We start from the raw sequence: 22,527 nt of genomic DNA, 5'->3' as shown, positions 1-22,527 counted from the left end.
TGATCACCATATACTTCTGTCAACAAATTGTAAGTTTCAGTGGCAGATTTTCCAAGTTTTGTGAGGAATTTGATGTTAACACGTTGTTCTACATTAGCACTCGGCATTATTCCAACGGAGCTCAGACACACGATCCGCTTCTAACAATGGTCGCGGCCAGACTAACCGATGCGCGCGAATGAAACTTTGTGTGACGGTAGAGAGAAGTCCACGGGTCAATGCCCTACCCTCCTCTTCGTCATCGACGTTCCGGAAATGAGTCATAAAAGTAATCCGGTTTCTTTATTGCCACCTTGTAGTTCGCATGCGGACTAAAGCCACGGAGGGTTTTTTTTTTTTAGATTTCTTCCGTATCTTCGTCCCTCTGCGTCTTCCTTCCTTATAACTTTATCTCTTTCCTTCCTTTCTAAACGTAGAACGTCCACTTTGAAATTTGAAGTAGTATGTATTTTTTCGCTGAAACGTTGATAACCTTCTTACCAATTCACACAACTTCACATCCCAGAAGACTGCAGTCATCATACATGAAAATGACATATATATTGTCACGTGTTAGAGTGTGACGATAGACGGGGTTGGATTGGTAATAGGATTTATTGAACTCTTGTAGAACGTAACTACATGTAACGATAGCGCTATTGCTAATTCACACACTCTGCAGTTCACTGCAGCACACACTAAATCTTTTCAGTCTGCTATGTCTTCACCATTCGTTGTCTGGTAACGGCTTCCAACACTATGGCTTCTTTCGATGTTGCGGAGTTTAAAAGGAGAAATCCAGCACAGCGCTAGTTCGTCTGTCACACAGCGCATTGTGGTGTCGGTATGTCAGAAGAATTGTGCTTTTCATCTGTTTACACGGAAAACGTATTCCGAACGAGTGTGACGTCAGGTTACTATGACAACCATCGCCACAAATCACCCCGCAGTAACCGCACTGAATTCCACACGTTTTATATTTGAGCTCTGCAATGTCTGTTATTTGCATTCTGGCGCGTTCTTGATGAGCTTCAGGGTCCTTAATTGCAGCCAATACGACGAGAGGGCGCTCATTCACATCTCACGGAGTTATAACCCTCCACAGCAATGGGCGCTTGCTTGGCGCCCGCAGCTCTTTCCTGCTCTCTTTGTTTCGGGTAGATTTCTTTGTTTATTTGCTTATCCTTTTGAATAAACAGCAGATAAATAAATAAAGTAATGTACGATGCTGTCGGTGGCTCAGATTATATATAGCATCGACTAACAGGTTTATTAATGAATGATTAATTGGAAAGGATGTGGCAGGAGGCAGCCGTGGCCTATTTCTGGATACTATCCCAGCATTCGCCTGGGACTGAAGGAAACCGCGATTAGTCTCATTCAAGATAGTCGTTGATCCGGCTCGCGTAAACGTTTGGTGGTCGTACAGGTCGTACAGTGACAGTACGAGTGAATGCTTCGTCAGATAAGCCATAAACAGATAAATGTGTTTACCACATTCTCGTTCGGTGGCTTTGAAATAGAAGCACATGCAGTGACTGATATTACTCATGCCGATCGTGCTGTGGCTCAGGCGGTTAGTCGCTGCTATCGGGACTGAATCTCAGGTCAGATCATGTGTGATTTGTGGTGGACAAAATGGCACTGGGGCAGGTTTTCTCCGAATGCTTCGGTTTCCCCTGCCAATTCACATTCGACCGATTGTTCCACAATCATTTACCATTCGGAGCTAGTACAGTAGGCCCACTAGTGGCCGGCGTACCAAATGGACTCAGTCTCATCCCACCCCATGTATTAAAACAATTATTCATAACATTATCCAAGTTAACCTAAGAAAATTAGGCATATTACTGCTGGAATGTATCGCTGTGTAGTCCGGCGGCACTTTACAGACATTTCAGAGGAACTTAATGCATTCATCTTCTGAATTGAAGAGTTAGTTAACCGCTGCATACCACAAGACAGTGTTCTTTCTTCATGGTTACCGCTGTGAGAATCTCAGAAGCCAACAAAGCGAAGCTAAAATCCACACTAAGAAAAATGAGTGGAATTCACTCCACGTCTGATGTAACTTTCGCTATGTTGTGTGGGCTGTTGCGTTGAATAAAGTTAGTAATACGGGCCTAGATATAGAATTTGAGGTTAGCGGCTCTTTGAGCGAAAGTTTGTCGGTCATAAGAGCCTTCTTTCGTTGAAGAATAGGTGAGAAATGGAAGATGAGTTTAATATTAAAGTACAAGAGAATACGAGAGACCTGTCCTACCAGTCTAATTCCTATGACAGAGCCTACGAAACCTGAATAAATATGGAACTATAATTTTTCAGCCGATTAAAATTATCCAGGCTGTAAGGCGTCCTTTGATGCCTGTCTGGGACACACAGGGAGCAACTGTAGCATAACACTCGATCAGCAGATCCCAGCTTGCTAAGATATGGAACACCTGTTCTGCAGGTTATGGACACTCGACTCCCAACACGGTGGGCGGGAAGTTGTTCACCATGTGCTACGCCATTGTGGGTATCCCCTTGGGACTGGTGATGTTCCAGAGCATCGGAGAGCGCCTCAATAAGTTCTCATCGGTGGTGATACGGAACGTGAAGCGCCTTCTACGATGCAAGGACATCCAGGCGTCTGAGATTAACCTGATCTGCGTGGTGACCACTCTCAGCAGCCTCACCATCGCTGGGGGTGCAGCTGCCTTCAGCCGTTACGAGGGTTGGACCTACTTCGACTCCGTCTACTACTGTTTCATCACGCTAACCACGATCGGCTTTGGTGATATGGTAGCACTGCAGAAAGATAGCGCGCTGGAGACTAAGCCGGAATACGTGGCATTTGCGCTCATCTTCATCCTGTTTGGTTTGGCAATAGTGGCCGCTTCACTGAACCTGCTCGTTCTCAGGTTCGTCACCATGAACACAGAGGATGAACGACGGGATGAGGCGGAGGCCCTTCAGGTAATTGTCTATGTTGACAGCCATAATATATGTTTGTCGTCAGGGGGTGGCAAACCAAGTTCCAAACCCGTGCAAGACATGGGGTGAAACAGTAGTTCTGCTTGTTTTGTTATCTACGTTTTCAGATAGGAGACAGAAAGACAAAACATTTTGAGCTAATTTGTGTTTAATTCTTTTCTTTGTAGTTTAACAATGCAATTTTGGTTTGTTACTGTCATCCCCAAACATCTAAACATTGCCACATTTTCTAAGGGTCTGGTAGCTGTCTTTGTGTTATGATTTGGTCAGGTGATGAGACATAAGCATGCATTTAAATTTCTCTGTGTCTGCTTCTGACCAACCTTCCTAGTATCTAACAGTCTTTTTTTTTTTTTTGCATTATTTTAAAAGTAGAAAAGAACGCCTCATGTAAAGTTCATGTCTGTTGATCTGTCTGACCAAGTATTGCCTCTAGTATCTAACAGTCTCTTTTTTTTTTTTGCATTATTTTAAAAGTAGAAAAGAACGCCTCATGTAAAGTTCATGTCTGTTGATCTGTCTGACCAAGTATTGCCTAAATCAGAGGTTCCCAATTTTTTATAAGTTACATCCCCCTTAACATTTTATAAATTCAAGCCCCACTTCCAGAACAAGTGAAAACAGATTCTACATCACATTTATCCATGAGTATACATTTTTTATTGTTTACTATATACGAGGGTAAGTCAATAAGTAAGTTACGAATGGATGTAGAACTTGAACAAATAAGAGTACTGATTTAAAAAATGCTTTTATTTCTCAACATAATCTCTCTGTACATTAAGGCACTTGTCCCATCGTTTCACAAGCCCCTGAAAACCAGAAGCACAAAATTCTTTGGGCTGCTGTCGGAAACAGGCGGTGACTTCCCTTTCTACGGCTTCATCATTGGGAAAATATTCAGCCGAAAGGTGATGTTTAAGAGGGTCGAACAAATAGAAGTTGCTTGGAGCAAGGTCGGGGCTATATGGAGGATGCTCGAGGACTTCCCACTTGAAATTTCTCAACGTCTCATTTGTCTTGTTGGCAATATGGGGATGCGCGTTGTCATGCAAGAGCAACACACCTTTGGTGAGGAGTCCTGGTTGCTTCCGTTGAATGGCCTTATGAAGTTTCCTGGGGATGTTACCGTAGGAGTCAGCATTTACGGTTTGTCGTTGAGGCTGGAATGCAGTGAGCAGTATGCCTTCGTGATCCCAGTCACTGCCTGGTTCCGACAGCAGCCCAAAGAATTTTATGCTGCTGGTTTTCAGGGGCTTATGAAAAGATGGGACAAGTGCCTCAATGTACAGGGAGATTATGTTGAGAAATAAAAGTATTTTTCAAATTATTACTCTTATTTGTTTAAGTTCTATATCCATTTGTAACTTACTTATTGACTTACTTGTACCTACATATTATTCAGTGCACTAAATTTAAAGGATGCTTCATACCTGGATTAGTGGGATGGATGTAGTTGTATCTTTGAACATAGCTTATCATACCGAGTTTGAAGTACTGAAGGTTTGCAAGTTCATCATCGAACGGTACTTTGTTTTGATAGCTGCCTCTGCTGAAAGTCCAGTCTCGTACAAGTAGGATGTTGCGAAAGGAGGGAGGATTAGATTTTAAAGGGTTTTGATGATGATGGATGACACACAGAATTCCTGGGTTTTTGGACCTTTTCCATCATCCAGAATTCTACGTAATAGAGGGGACAACGTTCTGGAAACGGGATCTGTTTCTGTCCTCAGGTGAGGAAGGAAGACACCTACTCAGTTGTGCCCCATAGAAAGAGCTAATCTCAGTCACTGGACAACTCCTGTCAGATTTACCCAGCTATTTCGACATATAAGACTAGGCTAGTTCAGCGGGAGATAACAAGAAACCATAAAATACGTAAAAATTGTGATAGAGCATGCACATGCTTGTAACTAGGATAAATAAGGAGGTTAACTTAGAAACTGAATAGTCATTGCGAAAGTGTTCAGCATATAGTACGTAGGGTTTTCTCTTCTAAACACAGTGCTACTCCTCCATGCAAGTTGTAAACAGATCTAATAGCTTTTCCTCTTGACAGCCAGTGGGAATTGCAGTACAACAGGAATGACTGGCACTGTCCCCCGATTGTCTTACATAATTCTGCAAAAGGTCTGATTGTCAGGGAACGAGTCTTTAGTTTACAATTTTGATGACTGTATCCTGCACTTCTTTTAGCTCTGGGCATAATTAGCCAGTGATTCACCGTGTATCATGCAGAATGTCCACATAGCTTCTGGTTCCGTTCATTTAATTAAGGCCTGCAGTTCCTCTTTATTTCTTGCCATTACACGAGCTGCATCCATGCATACTCCAACGCAATCTGACCACTTTATGGTTTTTCTTTCACGAAATCATCAAGAAATATTAAGAGTTGTTTTGCTGTTGCTCTCCTTTTTAGAGATTTTCGGAAAAGCGCATCTTCATTCCTCTATCTTCAACATACTGCCCTTAAGCTATCAAGTAACCAGTACTACTACAATCAGTTGCTTTGTCAATTTTTATTGAAAAACGTTTGTTTCTCTTAATATAACATAAGCCCCTCACAGTAGCCAAGCGGTCTAAGGGATGCACTGTCTTCGCTCACTCAGAAGCCGGGATCGTGGGTTCGAATCCCACTCAGGGCATGGATGTTCAGTGTTAATGTGTTTATGCGTTTATTCTGTGTTTGTGTTGCCCTGTGTTTAGGTAGAGGCCTTGCAACCAGTTGATCACCATCCAAGGAGTCCTACCATCTCTAAAATATGATCAGTGGGACTGAGAAATCAGCCCTATGCCCCAAAGTGGGAGCGAGAGGAAAAAGAATAACATAACAGTTCGTAGACATACATATATTGCTGTTTACTTCCTAGAACTGCTGATGCTCTAGGAGTTTGAATTTTGCAATACTTTAAGACATCTAAACTACCCCAATAAAGCAGAAAGTTTTAAAAATGTTTCTGCATATTTCTTATAAAGTAGTTTTTCATATTAAAAACACATGCCAACTCCCTCAAGGGGAATTACCCCACACTTTTGGTACCACTGGCCTAAACCAATACACAGATCTTAAAATGTGGTATAAGAGGCTTTCAGTGACAGTCATCAGGCAGGTCACTATTCAGCCATACCGATCCAGAAGGAATCGTGATTCAAGTAAGGTCATATATTGGTTTTTGGTGTATTCCACAATCCATTTTAGACATGCTGTTGAAATTCGGTATGCGAGACTTTCATAAAATTTTATTGCAGTTTCAGCAGTATCGATCCAGGATGAAACTTGACGTTTCCATAATACCATAAATGGGATATTCCACGAATCCCATAAATCCCTCCAGAGGTTTTGCTGAAATTTCATATGAAAGCTTAACCAATTTTTTTATTTCATGATTTATATTTATAAGTAAAGTTAATAAACCTCCAAGAATGGTGCTAGTAATTTTGTGTACTGCGTTGTGGAATGCACATTTCAGATTCTTATTTCCTTCTTAGTATTTGTGTTTGCACTCCGTAAATAGCATCAGCAAAGACAACAAGCTGTGTACCATTTAGATCCAATCTGTCATAATTTTCATGGGCCTTCCTTGTGCTTCCTAAAGAGAAGCTGAAAAGCTGTGACAATAAAACATGATACCAATCCCATATATACTCATACTATATGTTTCATTGGGGCCACCTGATAGCATAGTTGGTTGAGGCATTATGCTATAAGCCGGAAGGTCGCAGGTTCGATTCCCAATGAGGTCACTGATTGTTTTCAATTTACCTAATTCTTCCAGCTGCAATATGGTCCTGGGGTTGACTTAGCCTCTAACAGAAATGAGTACCAGGAATCTTCCTGGGGTGTAAAGGACAGCTGGCCGGTGCATAAGGCTGACACTCTTGCCACCGTCTGTGAGCCAATTATCTATAAGATGTGGGAGACTCGACCTCTTGTACTCCTGGTCTGTTACAGCAAGAGCTTTACCTTTTTTTATATGTTTCATTAGGACCAGTTTTATGGGCACACCAGGTTCATTGAGAATGTTATATAGTAATTCTACAGTGAGTGTTAGACTTTTTTGAAGTCTATGAATAACTGAAGTAACAGATGAACACGAATTACTCATACAAATTTAATCTCAGTACAAAAATGTATGGAAACGAGATACACATACTGTTTCTGGCTGTCTATGAAGGATAACCGTAAGATGTAATTGCACTTGAAACATATTCAGCGTGGTTACCACGTGTCACATGTAAAATATCCGAAGGACAGTCACTCCCCATATACTGCAGCCGGCATTGATTTGAAATAAAAGAACATTATTAGAGCTTTCATTTGCGTTTAAGCTGAAAACCAGTTCTGTAATGACTGTGCGTTTGAGCTCTAGTGAAACTTTGAGAAGAATACGAGGAGTTTCATTTCACATGACACAACTATATGATTTAATGTGAAAATATAGCAGTTTATAAACATAAATGACAAGGCTAGAGGCAAAAGTTGTATAATGGTATTGTGGTGTACAGATCCATTGCTGGGCAGAGACCTTGAGATGGACAATGAGTACAGCTGTTGTTTTACAATAGGCAGATAAACAAACACCCATTTATAAGCAACGGTCAGTAAACACATTCTCACAGAAACAATATTCTCTTGGGTCCATCCTGATGTTATATGATGAGAACACCAGCCAAACTGTAGTCAGTTGTCAACAGTTCCATTTAGTGAAGTGACCTGAAGTAGCCAGTTGGTGAGTGAGAGCGTTCAGTTGTCATTTGAGTTGAAAATCAGTCTGTGAAGAGAAGATGAGGAGGTTGATGTGAAATGTCTGCCAGCCTGGGACCGAGTTAGTTGAGTTGATGGTTGACAATTCTGCACTGGTCTGTGACAAGAGGACCTGAACACACAAAGCTGAAGAATCTTCACCATGTTGAATCTGTTACCAGGAAATGGCTAGTGGAGACTGTAATAGACTGAGGACAGTAGTCTGTGCATATCAGTGATCTATGAAGTGTAATTATGAGTCATGTGTTAATGTCGACATTAAATCCATTCACCAATCCATACCCCATGTATAGTCACACACCATAAAACGTGACAATATCAAAATAATTATTTTAAACAGCAGACTGCTGACCTCTAATATGCCATGCCAGCATCACATTTTGAATTTGTAAAACTCTGTCTTAACAACTCCGCCAAGGTCTTTTCCATTGTCAAATTTAATAAGATTTGTAAATTCAGTGGATTTGATATTGTACTTGAAATGCACTAGAAGTCTGTGTTTTACCATTTCAACTTTAAGATGATTTCTGTCGCTGTTCAAAATATTTTGCATGACACTAAACACTCATTCCACAAAAGCATTTGATAGTGGTGCAGCTAGAACATGTTGGAAGAATTCTGAGCAAAGAAGGTGCTTTGCATCTCGTGAAACAGTTAACCCAGATGTTAGAAATATTGTGAGACCTCTAATATGCCATGCCAGTGTTGTTGTTGTTGTTGTTATTGTTGTTGTTGTTGGTCAGTGAACACTTGGTTGAAGTTATCCATTAACACAGGATGGTACTTCATTCGAGTCACAAACCTCCGAAAATAATGGGTCGCCATCCACATTCACATTCAACAAATTCAGCAACCTAAATATTACATCCATATCGAGATTTAGTGGGGCACAGAGTTTATAAAACGAATTTTCTCAAATATTCAACCACTTATGAACATAGTCCAGAATTTAAGTGCACAGTCGCTGAGCATCCTGGGTAGTCTCTTATTTTTGTAGAGAAAGTTTCTTCAAATGCTGAGGACTACAGGCAGTCTGTTGCATGCAAAATCCCCTGGAAAGACACGAACCTCTGAAAAAAATATCAGTGACATTAGAGAGGCGTTCCAGCAAAGTCCACGCAAATCAGTTCATTCTGCTAGCTTTCAGTTACAAGATTCAAATGATCCATGCACTAAAACCAAGTGATGAAGTAGCATGCACAGTCTTCGCTGTGGACCTGCTAGAGAGAATTGATGCATCACCTGTTTCTCCGCATGGACGGTTGTACTTGACATGCTGGAGCTGTATGCCCTGCCCCAGTTACCACTTCAAACTATCCTGCAAGAAGATGGGGTGCCATCACAGTTCTGTCACCATATTAGGAACCACCTGGACAAAGAGATGGCCGTATGATGCATCGGCAGAGGTAGACCAGTCACTTGGCCTCCTAGGTCACCAGATTTAACCCCAATGGATTTTTTCTTGTGGCATTATGCAAAGAACATTGTTTATCAGGTTAAGATGAATGACCTTTGACACCTGAAAGCTCACATAAGGGACAGTGTGGCTACGGTAATAGCAGAATGCTTCAAGCAACATGGAACGAAGTCAAATTTGATCTGGATATTTGTCATGCCACCAAGGGAGCACACATTGAAATTTACTGTGAAAGTTATATACTCAGAAAGAAACTTTGCTAGTTTCCCCTTGTGTAACCCATAAATGTGTATAATAAATGTTTTCTGAGATGTAATTATTTTTTTATGCATCCAGACATTCTGTATATCGGTCTGCTTAACATCATTAACCCTATACATATTCAGTATCTAATATAAGTAATTCTTCTGCCTCACTCTCATTTGTTGTTTTCCGTGGCTGTGGCACATAGTGCCGCTTAGTTTAGTTTAACTATTACACTACTTGTTTCAGTCTGTACAACACAATCAGGTGTGTATAAATAAAGAAATATAACACATTGAAGACTTGTATGGTTAGTTAAATGGATTCATATTCCAAGTGTTATAAAATTGTTTAAGATTTGGTATGAATATAAGTATTCAGATTATTGTCAAATGTAAAACATAAAATAGCATTTGCACATCTCACTGTCCATGTGCAACTCCGTTGATCTATTAAAATTCACACTTAAAAGCATTCATCTCTTCCCGTTATTGGAACCCTACATGTTTTGGCCCAACTGGCTGCCATCATTAGGTGTACAAGTTGTAGAGGAAAGTGCTGCCCCACTGCCACACTGCTACATATTGCATTTTATTTTAACATTATTTTTAAAATACCATACCATGATTATTTTGTTGTATGCACATGATGTGGGTCTGGTGTATATTTTGTTGGTGTGTTATTTTCTCTTTAGTTTTGTGTGTAGCTGTTCTGAATAGGAAGAGACAGATGCTTTCAAAGTGTGAAATTTAATAGATCATCAATTTTTGCACAGGGATGGTGTGAAGTGCAAGTGCTAGTTTAGAGCACACAGTGCAACAGGCTGCTGCAGTATAATATTATAAAACATAAAGTATATAAACATGGATAGTGGTAGTTTTGTAATGTTGTAATAGTTTGTAGGAGGGAAAGGAGGTGATATATGGTTGTAGGATTGGTTTTTGTATCATGTGTATCTGTTTTTGTAATAAGAATGACATGATATTAATATCCTGTTAGCTTCAAATTCTTCTAGATGTTGCTGAAACACTGTATGTATGAGAGACGTTATGGGGTATGATGGATGTGTTATATTGAATGGATGAAAGATCTTGCATATGTTGTTGCAACATGGTATATAAATATTGTGACGTATTGCGCTATGGAGGACATCCCCTCCCCCGCCAGCGGTGACGTAACAACATCGGACGCTGTCTCTACTACAGTAACAGGCACGTCAACACTCCGCCCCCGTCCCCCACGGTGACGTAGCGGGGGGTGCCGCGGTTGCTATGTAGCAGTAAACAACTTTCAACAGCGTTGCCCAGCAACACCTGTAAACACAGCGACTAGGCAACAAGGAAGCGAGGCGTTTTGCCGTTGTCTGGCTGAGGGTTTATAAGAGAACTACACTGCCTAAGAAGACAGTTAAAACGTAGCAGCCGCTGAAGACAGTTGAAATATAGAAGCAGTCGCGGAAAGAAAACCTGAACACGTGGTTAGAAGATCTTATGTGGTTGTGTGACTTAAAGACTCTGTGTGTGCTGTAGAACAGTTATATTGGGAGTGTGTAATTCACAGAGACTTGTATAGCTCCCGTGTTATAAATACATGAAGACTGCTGAGGATAGAGTGAATAGAATAGTGTGTAGGGTTTGTAAATTTTGTAAACCCGCAACAGTGTTATAATTAATTGTAGCTACGACTTGTAGGTTGTTAAATAAACCAATTAACAATCCAAACGGCGTCTTCAGTAGCAAAACACGTTACAATATATAGCAATTAAAGTTTTTTGAAGTTTTGATGAGTGTTTCATGTTTTAAGATTGTATATAGGAGTAGAGATGAAGTCATATATTATTGGTTTGTTGGATGTGGTGGTTTATACATAGTAAAATATGTTGTTGCTGTTAACTTGTGAAGTTTCTGTAAATAGCTGCTCTGGTGTGTTAGAGATATGGCTGATTATAGTATTAAGGAATGACTGAGGTATATATGTATTTCATATTCAATAGTAGTTTAAATATTTATATTTGTGAAAAAGGTAAAAGGTAAAGCTAGCCCTGTAACAGGCCCTTATGGCCCAAAGGGTTGTGAGACACAGGCCCTGAAGGCCCGAAGGGTTGTGAGACGTCGAGGTTCCCACATATTTTCTAGACAGTCGGCTCACAGATGCCGGTGAGGTTGTCAGCCTTATGCGCCGGCCACCCTTTACTCCCCAGGAAGAATGCTGGTACTTATTTCTTTAGAGGCTTTAGAGTCTGAGTTGACCCCAGGACCATGATGCAGCTGGAAGGATTATTTGTATTTGTACAACACGTGAAAAATTGTTTGACATTTTGAAAATTGATCCATTTAACCATACAGTTCTGCAGTAATGTGTTATATTTATATGCACCTGATGGTAAATTCGAAGGGGTTCTCAGGATGGTGGATGACACAGGATTACTAGGGTTTTGGACCTATTCCATCATCCAGGATTCTAGGTAATAGAGGACACGACTTTTCGGAAACTGGATCTGTTTTCGTCTTCGGGTGAGGAAGGAAGACACCTACTCAGTTGGGCCCCTTAGAAAGAGCTAATCTCAATCACTGGACAACTCCTGTTAGATTTACCCAGCTATTTGAACATATCGAATGAGACTAGTTCAGTGGGTGATAACAAGAATCTATGAAATAAAAATTGTGATAGAGCACGCACATGTGTGGAACTAGGATAGAAAAGGAGGCAGAAATTTGTGCTAGAAACATATCTGACAAAAAAATCAAGTGCATGAGCACCAATTTGAAGAAATGGGGGGAGGGAGATTGTGAAGACCACTAGTGCCATCTATGGAGTAACCTGAATACTTGAGACTGGAACTTTGTGGAAACGCATGAAGTCTGTCGCATAATACAGATCTTCCTTGTGAGTTAGAAACCTCCTTGTTGAAGAGTGGTATCCAAATAGGAGAAATGTCCAAACTGGGTTGGCTGATTGGTTTGGTTAAGCATGCCATATGGGCCGATTCTTTATACTTCCTGTATCTGCTGTTACTTTCAATTTCCAAAATCCTGGTATCATCCCAGCCTACTCTGTGACCCTCTTCATAGTCATGTTGGGCTAATTTTGATTTTTCCAGAAAACCCTGTTGTAGGTTGTGCCTATGTTCATGGAGCCGCATGGCTAGAGGTCTCACTATTTCAACAATATAGCTTCTTTCACACTCACAGGGAATACTGTAGATGCACTGTGCTGTCTGTTGCGGATGTCTTTCCGGCCTTGTTCTCATGAATGAACTCTTTAAGAGTGTGTTTAGTTCTGAAGATCGTCCTGATTTTGTATCGATTCCCTATATGTTTGAACTTTTTAGAAACGCCCTTCACATATGGGATGTAAACAGAGCCCGGGGGCTTTTGCTCTTTATTTTGACAACTGCTACCCTTGGAGTTAATGACTGAGTCAGTGAAACCTTGCAGATAACTGTTGAGCTGGAGATCACTTCTCAGGCTGCTGATTTCCTTAACCAGGTCTTTTCGCTCTTGTCATATGGTGGAAGCTCTGTTGTGCAGACTCTGAATCAAACCTCTTTTCACATGGGGTGAATGGTTAGAGTTGATGTTGAGGTACTGGCCAATGTGGATGGGTTTCCTATAGGCTTTTGTGACTAGTATCATCTTTTTCCTGCTGACCAGCACATTAAGAAAGGAAATTGCACTGTCTGATTCTGTTTCCATGGTGAACTGGATGGACGGCCTTAAACTGTTGAGGTGGCTGAGGAAATCCTGTAACTGCTCTGGACCATGAGGCCAGACCACAAACTTGTCATCAACATACTGGAGCCACAGCGACGATTTATGTTGATCCGATTCAAGAGTCAGTTTCCAAAAATGCTTCATGAAGATGTTGCTCACAATGGGTGATAAGGAGCTTCCCATAGTCATACCATCTTTCTGTTGGAAGAACTTGTTGTCCAACTGACAATATGTGGTTCTCAGGCAAACCTCCAGCAGCTCCATGATGTCTTCTATCTGCAGGGCAGACCGTTCTGCCAGTGTGTCATCATTGTGGAGCTTATTTCTGATGACTTGTAGGACTTCATCGACTAGAACATTGGTGAAGAGACTGGCGATGTCAAAGGTAATGAGGGTATCTGAGGATTGAAGATTAACAGACTTCACCAGCTGTACAAAGTGGCCTGAATTCTTAATGAAGGATCCAGATTTTCCAGCAAGAGGAATTAGTATCTTATGGATAAAGCCAGCCAGGGCATAGCAAGGGGAACCAATGAAACTCACTGTAGGCCTCAGAGGAATGTCCGGTTTATAGATCTTGGGAAGACCATATAAATGCAGAGGTTTGCTCTGGTGGGGAGTCAAGTTGTGTTTAAGATCAATAGGGAGAGTAGTTTTGTGCTTAGAAAGGAGTTTTTGCATTTTTCTCTTAATTTTAGCTGTAAAACTTTTTTCCAAGCACAAAACTACTCTCTCCACTGATCTTAAATACAATAAACCACAATAAACCTCCGCATTTATATGGTCTTCCCAAGAGCCACAAACCGTACATTCCTCTGAGGCCTATAGTGAGTTCCATTGGCTGGGTAAATCTGACAGGAGTTGTCCAGTGATTGAGATTAGCTCTTTCTAAGGGGCCCAACTGAGTAGGTGTCTTCCTTTCTCACCTGCAGATGGAAACAGATCCAGTTTCCGAAATATCGTGTCCTCTATTACCTAGCATCCTGGATGATGGAAAAAGTTCAAAACCCCAGCAAACCTGATGATGGTGTCTTGGCTGAAACATGTAGTGTGACAGCTCTAATAAACTGACTGTTATATATATGTATATATACACACACACACACACACACACATAAATCCAATCATTTTTAAAACTATAACTAACTCACTTATTGTTGTGTTTATGGCCCCAGTACGAGTAACAGTTATACATAAAAGGATGAAAAGTATAAAAATAAGTGCAAATTGGGGCTTACAGGTTCACTAGACTCTGGCACCTGTACTGTTTCCTTATTACCTACCAGTGTCTCTGCAGCTGGTTCTTATGAACTCTGTTGCAGGCAGCACAAGGTGCAGTGAGACTGGAGGGTGATGTTATCACAGCAAATGGGTCTATCATCAGTGGTCAGCTTGGAGGTGGGGACTCTAATTCATTGGAGGATGGTGCTTCCGTTTGTAGTTGTAGCTGTAGTTGCTACCCAGGACCAGCTGAACAAGCCAAGCACCGATACACAGTGCGCCGCTCTCCTGGAAAGATTTCACACCTACTCCCATTGCAGCCTCTTGGACTCCAGCAGGAAACAAAAGAAAACATGTGCAGAGACGTGCACAGTCATCGTGCCTCCATCTGACAGCTCCTTAATGCCAGTGTTGCCAATGGACAACTTTCTATGGTACTGCTGGTGACTTCTGAAGGGATGCCATCTTGTGAAGTGGTGTTCTGATGCTCATTGACATAATTTTCAAGTTTACATTTTCAAACATTATAAAATTCGATATTTTACATTTATTCACTCATAGTGCAGCTTACAAATGAAGACTTATGCTGAACAACTTTCATAAAATACTTCCCTAGTTCAAAGACTTTTCATTGTACTAATTAAGCACATGTGAGCCCCATGTGTCCAGGAAAACATTCTTGAACCCTTCAATTTGCATAACAGTCACAATGTTTATATCTGAGTGGTACATAGTGCACAGTTTGGTTCCCTGAAAATGCCCACATTCTGTCAGTGTTCCATGTGAATTGCTGTGCGCAGAGGAAGGTCACGCAGGCTCCTGTATGTCCCTTCTGTTTCTGAGGCCATACCTTGGCTTCAGAACTGAATGGAAGTGACTGCTGTGGATTTAAAAGAATTATTAGATGTCGGTATTTATAATGTCAGGTTTTGCCACTGTATAGTCTGTATCTGAAAGAAGACATTTTCAGTGCCTAAGGCAGAAGTCACAGATTTCTTCCCATCAGGTCTTCACTGTGATTTTGATATCATGAGCAATATAGTTCTAGAGGTCCAGCCAAATGTAAGGTTGCAGGCAGTCACAGTTGAGCTCATTCTGGTAATGTGCTTGCTTATCAGGCTTGTCACATGGCTTAGGAGTGCTGAGCTGGGTACTGAGGATTGGCAGGTAAAGACAAAGGTATCCCCCCCCTTTTGTTTTCTTTACTGAACTTTTATTTAAGTCATTCTGATTTAGAGATTTATAACCGCACATCGTCAGTGCAAATATCACTGCACACACAGTACACAGATAGTGCAATAATAGTCTACCTTAATACATGAGTGGGAAGTTGATTCAGCTCCCTGAATATACATAACTGTCCACATATTAAACGAAAACTTAAAAATGAAACTTAAACTAAGAATATAAATTTTTGTACTGATATTTCTTTGATGCCAGATATAGTGGTTATACAGCCAAGACTCGGTTCTTCCAGAATTAGCTAGTTTTTGCCCATGCCATATGTAGTGGTTATACTTCCAGACCTTGTTTGTGAAAACAGAAGATGAAGTTGTAATTGGAGGAGGTGTTTTATTGTCGGATGTCTAGCCTCTCATACCACATAAACTTATGAAATGTCACTTCCTTTCTCTGTGCCCAACCAAATGTCAGTTCAGAGATGAAGCCCCAAACTTCAAGACTAAGGATGTGATAATGTGCTGCCTGGTTAAGTGTCATCATACATCTCAGGGGGTGATGGTTCATGGAAGGAAAACTAAGAACTTGGATGAGAACCTGCTTCAGTGCCACTTTGTTCACCATGAATCTTGTATAAGATCATCCAGGAATGAACTGGGGGCCCTGCAATGAGAAGCCAGTGCCTAATTGCCTGAACTGTGGCACGGTTACATAAATCACGAAGGAGAAGGAAACCATTGTATGTCAATATTTGAGTCCATTTTCCTCAGCTTTCGCATGGAAATGCCATCCACTTCTTTGGACTTAAAGCATTTCATTTAAGGAAGTGTGCTAATATTCACTGGTGTTCTCTTTGTTAGAATGAATTATACCACAGTGCCAAATATTTTGTGACTTACCTGGTGTTGGTATGAATAACCAGCACATTGTGCAGACTAGCAGTCCTCGAGTATGTTGCAGTTGTATGGTAGGTAGACAGTAAGTGAGATATAAGTGAATAAGCACCAAGATGAGATAACTGTTCTGTTGTTTTAAAATCATATTTAGGAACAAGTCATTTATGGTTGTGCACAGCAAACTCTGTTGAGCTGTACAATTGGACTGCTGAGCGTTCAACTGAAGCACAGTGCAAGTCAAAAACAAAGCATGGTTCCAGATGACAGAAACAGTGTATCTGTAAATTGTCACTCAACTTCGTATATACCATATGAGTTCCACGATGATAACTGTTACTAACCAACACAAAATCATTTACATTTTCTTTTTATTAAGCATACATGAAGTGTGTAAAATTTCAGGCAGTCTGTGTTCATTAACAAAGGAAGGTCAGACTGCTTTAAATTTAACTGTAGGACATGAAGAGTACTGTTCTACTGTCTGGGATGTGATGCCTTGTAGGATGGTAGAAGTTCATTGACATTTTACAGGAATACACTGCCTCCATCTTGAGGTTTAAATTGATGAGCAAGAAGCAGGTGGAAATCAGAGATGTGCTTGCGAAACTTTTGCAACAGTAGACAGTTGTTGTTATTAGCAGTCAGCTCTGCAGAAAGATCAGGCATCAAGTGCACTTGAATATGGTCTCCTATGTATCCAACTGTGATCAGTCCAGATTCTAAAGGGTTCTGACAGTGGTGTATAACACTAAGATTTACTGAGTTTTTGGACTTTGTCCATCGTCTTTATTATAAAATACTAGAGAACACAACATTTTGGAAAGTGGAGCTATTTCCATCCTCAAGTGAAGGGGGGAAACACCTCTGTTGGGTCCTTTAGGAAGAAGTAACCTTAGTCTTTCTCTAAGGGACCCACCAGAGTAGGTGTCACCCCCTCATCTGAGGATGGAAACAAATCCACTTCCCAAAACGTTGTGTTCTCTAGTTTCTTAGAATACTGGACATTGGACAAAGTCCAAAAAATGCAGTAATGCTCTGTGATCAATTTGTGTTACCACCGGGTGACATCCAAGTGAATTTTTGAATGTTGTGATGTATGAATATTGCACTCTTGACTCACTTTTTTGGATGTGGTATAGTTTATTAATCAATCTTCATCATTAGTAGTTTCATATGAAGTCTCATTCTCAACTATTGGTTTGAAAATATCTCCTCTCCCTACATTTCCATTTTAACAAATTTTAGTGTGGCCCTTAGGAAACTGATCAATTGCAAGCTCTATTTATCCACTGCTCTTCCTTTTATCATTCCTTTTACCTTCAGTTGAGGCACACAAATTCAGAGTAGTATCATCAGACCAAACACTTCTTTGTACTACTTCACATGACATCTGTTCACATACAAATGCCACCTTAAATGCCGATAGGACTTTCTTATGTCTGGAAAAGACTGTTATAAATTTTTACTTCTCTTTTCCATTTTCTATAGTTCAGTGTCATGACTTGTTTCATATAACTAATTGTAAAAATGCCTTATATGGCAAAACCATTACTGCAATACCATCCATCAGGCAAAACTTTGTATATTAACTACACACAAAAAGAAACAAGTTCATGGCAAAACTGAGGATCTGTTTTATCTAAAGAAGAAAATTATGACCGAGTCACCTGATGTGCCATGAACTAGAAGAATTTCAGTAATCTACCCCGGCAAGATTCAAAGTCTGCTCTGTTGCAGTGGTTACAAGTGAGCCAATCTAAACACAACATTTATATCTTCCTCTGTATTTTGGTACTGGCACTTCTCCATGCCAAATATAATGACAATAACTTACCGACTTGGTCTTCAAGTTCTTGCTTATGAAAGCTGAATGCACCATATGAGGATGAGGTTGGCATTTACAAGTTACAGGTTCAGGTTTATGCCCTATTGAAGTTTTGAGAATGTGGCAGAAAGACAACCACAGGATGCCTATGTAGGTGTCCAAAGAAATGCCTAATATGAACCCAGCCATTCACTTAAAGGAAAGCACATTTGGGCTACACAAGTTGTCTTGGATCCCTTCAAACCATTTGCTACTAGGGATTGGACTGATCCGGTCTCAACCTGGATGTGCAGAGTAGGAACACCCCGCTGGCTTACAGCTTCTGGGGGGGGGAATTCCTTCCATTATATTTCTTCTTTCAATAAAAATTCAATCTTCCATTACTGAAGTAGACCTTCTGCAAGGTATCTGGATCCTTTGCCCTTGTGGTTGTTAACATAGGGTTTAGCTTGCAGTACAAACTGGAGATGAAGTGAAGGCTTAGCCATCTTCAGATCTTCAGATCTTCAGATCCAGTCACTGTATTTTTACCAGCTTGCCTTTTATCAGTGATATTTACCACGAAGTTGAAGGAACTCCTGTTCTGCTGTGAATATGTTTACTGCCATGACTTATCCTTTTCTAACCCCAACTCTACAGCAGGAAAATGTTGACAAAGCATCAAATGTGGCTCAAACTTCGGCAATTGAACAGTTAAATTCACTACAGCATTGCCTGTAATGTACACAGAATTTGTTTCACTGCAGTAAAAATATAAGTGATTCCTCAGTTTTATATTTTCAAATAGTGCTAACTTCTGAGTCTTCCAATCCTACCAAGATTTAATGATCTCCTTCATCAGCTCTCAGCACAGTCCATTTTGAAGCGGCATTGGCTGACAGTTGGTCAGATTTATTGCCTATTGTATGATCTGTTCTACCATGTGATTCCTAGCTGTATTCTAACTGCCTGAGTTTGCAACTGCTCATATCACTGATGTTCACGTGAAGGTCTAGTAACATTGTCCATTCACAGGGTTGCTGCACCACATGTATGCAGGGCAAGGGTTTTTAAAATCCTGGTGAGGCTGTATGTGGGATCAGTGCCTGTAATCATGTATTATTGAAGCAACTTATGGAATTTGTAGAGATTATTTGTACACGTTTAATTTCATGAGTCACTCATTCTTATTTGGTATTTTAAGTGATATGCGATTCACATGTGAAGTTGCCAGTATCACGTTATGGAATGGACAGGACTTAGTGTATGCAGATTTCATACTTTTAAAAACTTACATTGATTGAGCAGCAGTTTCATGGTGTACATTCCTTTGGGGCTGCTACACCCTGTGCTTCCCTGTGGGGCTGCTGCATTCTGCACTTCCCTGTGGAGCTTCTGCATTCTTCACTTCCCTGTGATGCTGCTGCACCCCATGCTTCCCTCTGGGGCTGCTGCATTCTGCACATCATTGTGGGCCTGTACTGTAAAGGGGGACCCAGGAAATGTGATTGTTAATGATGTTTATTTTTATATTTATTCTACATATGAAATATGACAAAAGAAAACAAAAGAGAACCACATAAAAATGTACAAATGATAACCCAAGTTTTTATGGGAATTAAGAGCAAATCCTAGGTGCTTTTACATGTCTGTTACCAGTGAATGGCATGACCATTTTAAAATGACAATGTCTATCATGCATTATAGCTATTACCATGGGATTACAGATGGAACTGACACTGGAATATCTTGAATTAAAAAGACTCATTAAAATGTTTACTACCATATGAGACTGCTCTCTCATACACAAGGATTGTGCACCCTCTTTTAATGGCTACCTCAGCTATACAAGTCAACATATCAAACAGTTCAAATCAAAACCTAAAAACTATACTTAAATCTAACCTAATCCAAATACTGATATTTCTTTTACAGAATATTTAATGGCTGTACCTTCAATGTTTGGTCACTTGTGCTGAAGACAGTGTGCATCATGTTCAGGTTATGCTGGCATGAAGGTAGGAACAGGCCCATTGTCTGAGTATATCTGATGTACCAGAGCTGTTTTCAAGGGACTCATCATCATTACATTGACAGATTAAGACAGTGTCAATGGTTGAGGCTGAACCCAGGACATTTTAAATATGAGACTATTACCACCCGTGTATTGGTAAATGTAGAATTCTGGTATTCAAAAAGCCTGGGTTTTACCTCAGGCACTGTTATTAATCAATCAATTCCATCCAATTCAGTCTATTTCAAATTCAAAAATAGATCCAGATACAGGCTGGGAAACAACCATTGGATATAGAATGAGTCACAGATCAAAAAAGAAACATTCCATTCCCACAGGAACAAGTCAAGGCATTCATAACACAAAACAAATAAAAAAGAACATATCAACCATATATACGAGTACAACAAGACTCCCCAAATTTACAAAAACAACGCAGAAGCAAGACATCTTATTATAGAACTCTCAAAGGTTTGAGGCGTCAGTACAAGCTCCCATTTCATCCTCATTACTCATCCATTACGTCCACAAAATCCAACACTTCAGGATGTGGAAAAGTCATACTAGATAAATAAGCAGTACAAAGAACTAAGTCAAGACATAAGAATAGAACCAGAATACAATTAATCTTACCGACTAGTATACACAAAAAATTCATCCACAGTATGAAATGGGTGACAACTCAAGAATTCTTTTAATTTTAATTTAAACCGTTTAATATCTTTATATAATTGCTTCAAATTTAGTGGGAGACAATTGAATAGTTTGATGCCCATATAATATGAGCCTTTTTGATATAATGATAAACGAGTTGAGGGTTGATATAGATTTAGGTTGAGTACCTGTCTAGTGTCTCTATTATGTATATCAGATACAAAATCATATTGATCCATGCTATCGACCACAAAAGATAGTAGTGAATAAATAGACAAAGATGAAAGAGTAAGAATTTTTAGAGTAGTGAATATCGGTTTACATGACTTTCTGTTACCAGCACCAGTTATTAGTCTCACCGCCCTCTTTTGCAAATGAAAGATATTGATGGCGTACGAAGAGTTACCCCAAAAAATAATTCCATATCGAATAATAGAGTGAAAATAGGCATAATAAACCATCAGCAAATTTTCCTGATTCACAAATGGTTTTATGACTCGGATTGCATAGGACACAGAGCTACATTTTGGGATAAGTGAGTCAATACGAGTTTTCTAAGTCAGAGTATTTGCAATATTAACTCCTAAGAACTTTAAATGGGTTGAGTTGGGTATTTCCATGTTATCATATACTATCTTTATCTCATGTTCATGCATATTTTTTTTGTATTAAACTTGACAAATTCAGTTTTAGAAAAGTTTAAGAACAATAAATTAGCATTAAACCATAATTTAAATTTATTGAGAATTTCGGTCACACTATGCAGGAAAAGGAAAAGTAAGAGGATCTGAATTGGATATAATCACACTAGTATCATCAGCAAAGAGGATAGGATAGGAAATCCTATTTAATACTAGAGGCAAATTATTAATATAGATCAAGAATAACAGGGGACCCAAAATGGATCCCTGCGTGACACCATGGGATATTAAGCCCCAATTTGAATAGGTATTTAGGTTACTATCATTACCTTGTAATTTAATTCTCTGAAACCTTCCTTTAAGATAAGATGCTATTCATTTGTGTGTCGGACCCATAATACCATAGAATTCCAACTGAGATAGTAAAATCTTGTGATTGACACAATCAAAGGCCTTTTTCAAATCACAAAAAATTTCACCCACATTATGGCCAGCATTTAGGGCAGTTAAGGTCAGATCAAGCAATCTATTAATGGCCTTTTCAGTGGAAAAATTCATTCGAAATCCAAACTGTTCATTGGCTAAAACATTGTTGATAGTCAAATGATGACAAAGTCTTACAAACACCACTCTCTAAAATATCTTCGAAAAGGAAGTCAATAAGGATATAGGCCTATAATTATTGATAAGATTTTTATCACCGTTTTTATATATAGGTTTTATCTCGGAGAATTTTAGCCTATCAGGAAATATACCGGTAGCTAACGATCTATTTGTTGTGTATGTTAAGGATGAAATAATAAAGGGTTTACAACTTTTTAATACTTTGATAGGGATCTCATCATACCCAGTAGAATTGGTCATTTTCAATTTGTCTATAATTTTTTTCAATTTCATATAATAACATAACTATAATTGATTGGAGGGAAAGTAGTTGTAAATATATCAGTTAAATATTCATTAGCCTTATTACATATGTCAAATGTATCACAATTTTTTAGTGTATTTTTGGTAATGGTCTCCGC

At 39.7% G+C, this 22,527-nt stretch overlaps 1 protein-coding gene and 1 long non-coding RNA gene across 2 annotated transcripts in view; one reads left to right on the top strand and one right to left on the bottom strand.

Annotated features, from left to right (window-relative positions):
• LOC111869988 (two pore potassium channel protein sup-9) overlaps positions 1-20,520 on the top strand; it is an 85,977-nt gene extending 65,457 nt beyond the window's left edge. Inside the window, exons 3-4 of the mRNA XM_023861896.2 lie at positions 2,432-2,937; positions 14,416-20,520. Coding sequence (XP_023717664.1) covers positions 2,432-2,937; positions 14,416-14,706 — 797 coding nt within the window. The 3' untranslated portion in view covers positions 14,707-20,520. The remainder of the gene's footprint in view (positions 1-2,431; positions 2,938-14,415) is intronic.
• Positions 8,430-14,508, bottom strand: LOC111869989. The gene is made up of 3 exons (XR_002843777.2): positions 14,377-14,508; positions 8,963-9,089; positions 8,430-8,790 (listed from the first exon to the last, which is right to left on the bottom strand). It is a non-coding gene; the product is annotated as an uncharacterized LOC111869989 (long non-coding RNA).
• Positions 20,521-22,527: the final 2,007 nt, after the last annotated feature.

The sequence above is a fragment of the Cryptotermes secundus genome, unplaced genomic scaffold, assembly GCF_002891405.2.
Source record: "Cryptotermes secundus unplaced genomic scaffold, Csec_1.0 scaffold2458, whole genome shotgun sequence".
Taxonomy (NCBI): Eukaryota; Metazoa; Arthropoda; class Insecta; order Blattodea; family Kalotermitidae; genus Cryptotermes; species Cryptotermes secundus.
The sequence above is the reverse complement of the archived record's forward strand: the minus strand, read 5'-3'. Positions and strand labels throughout refer to the sequence as shown.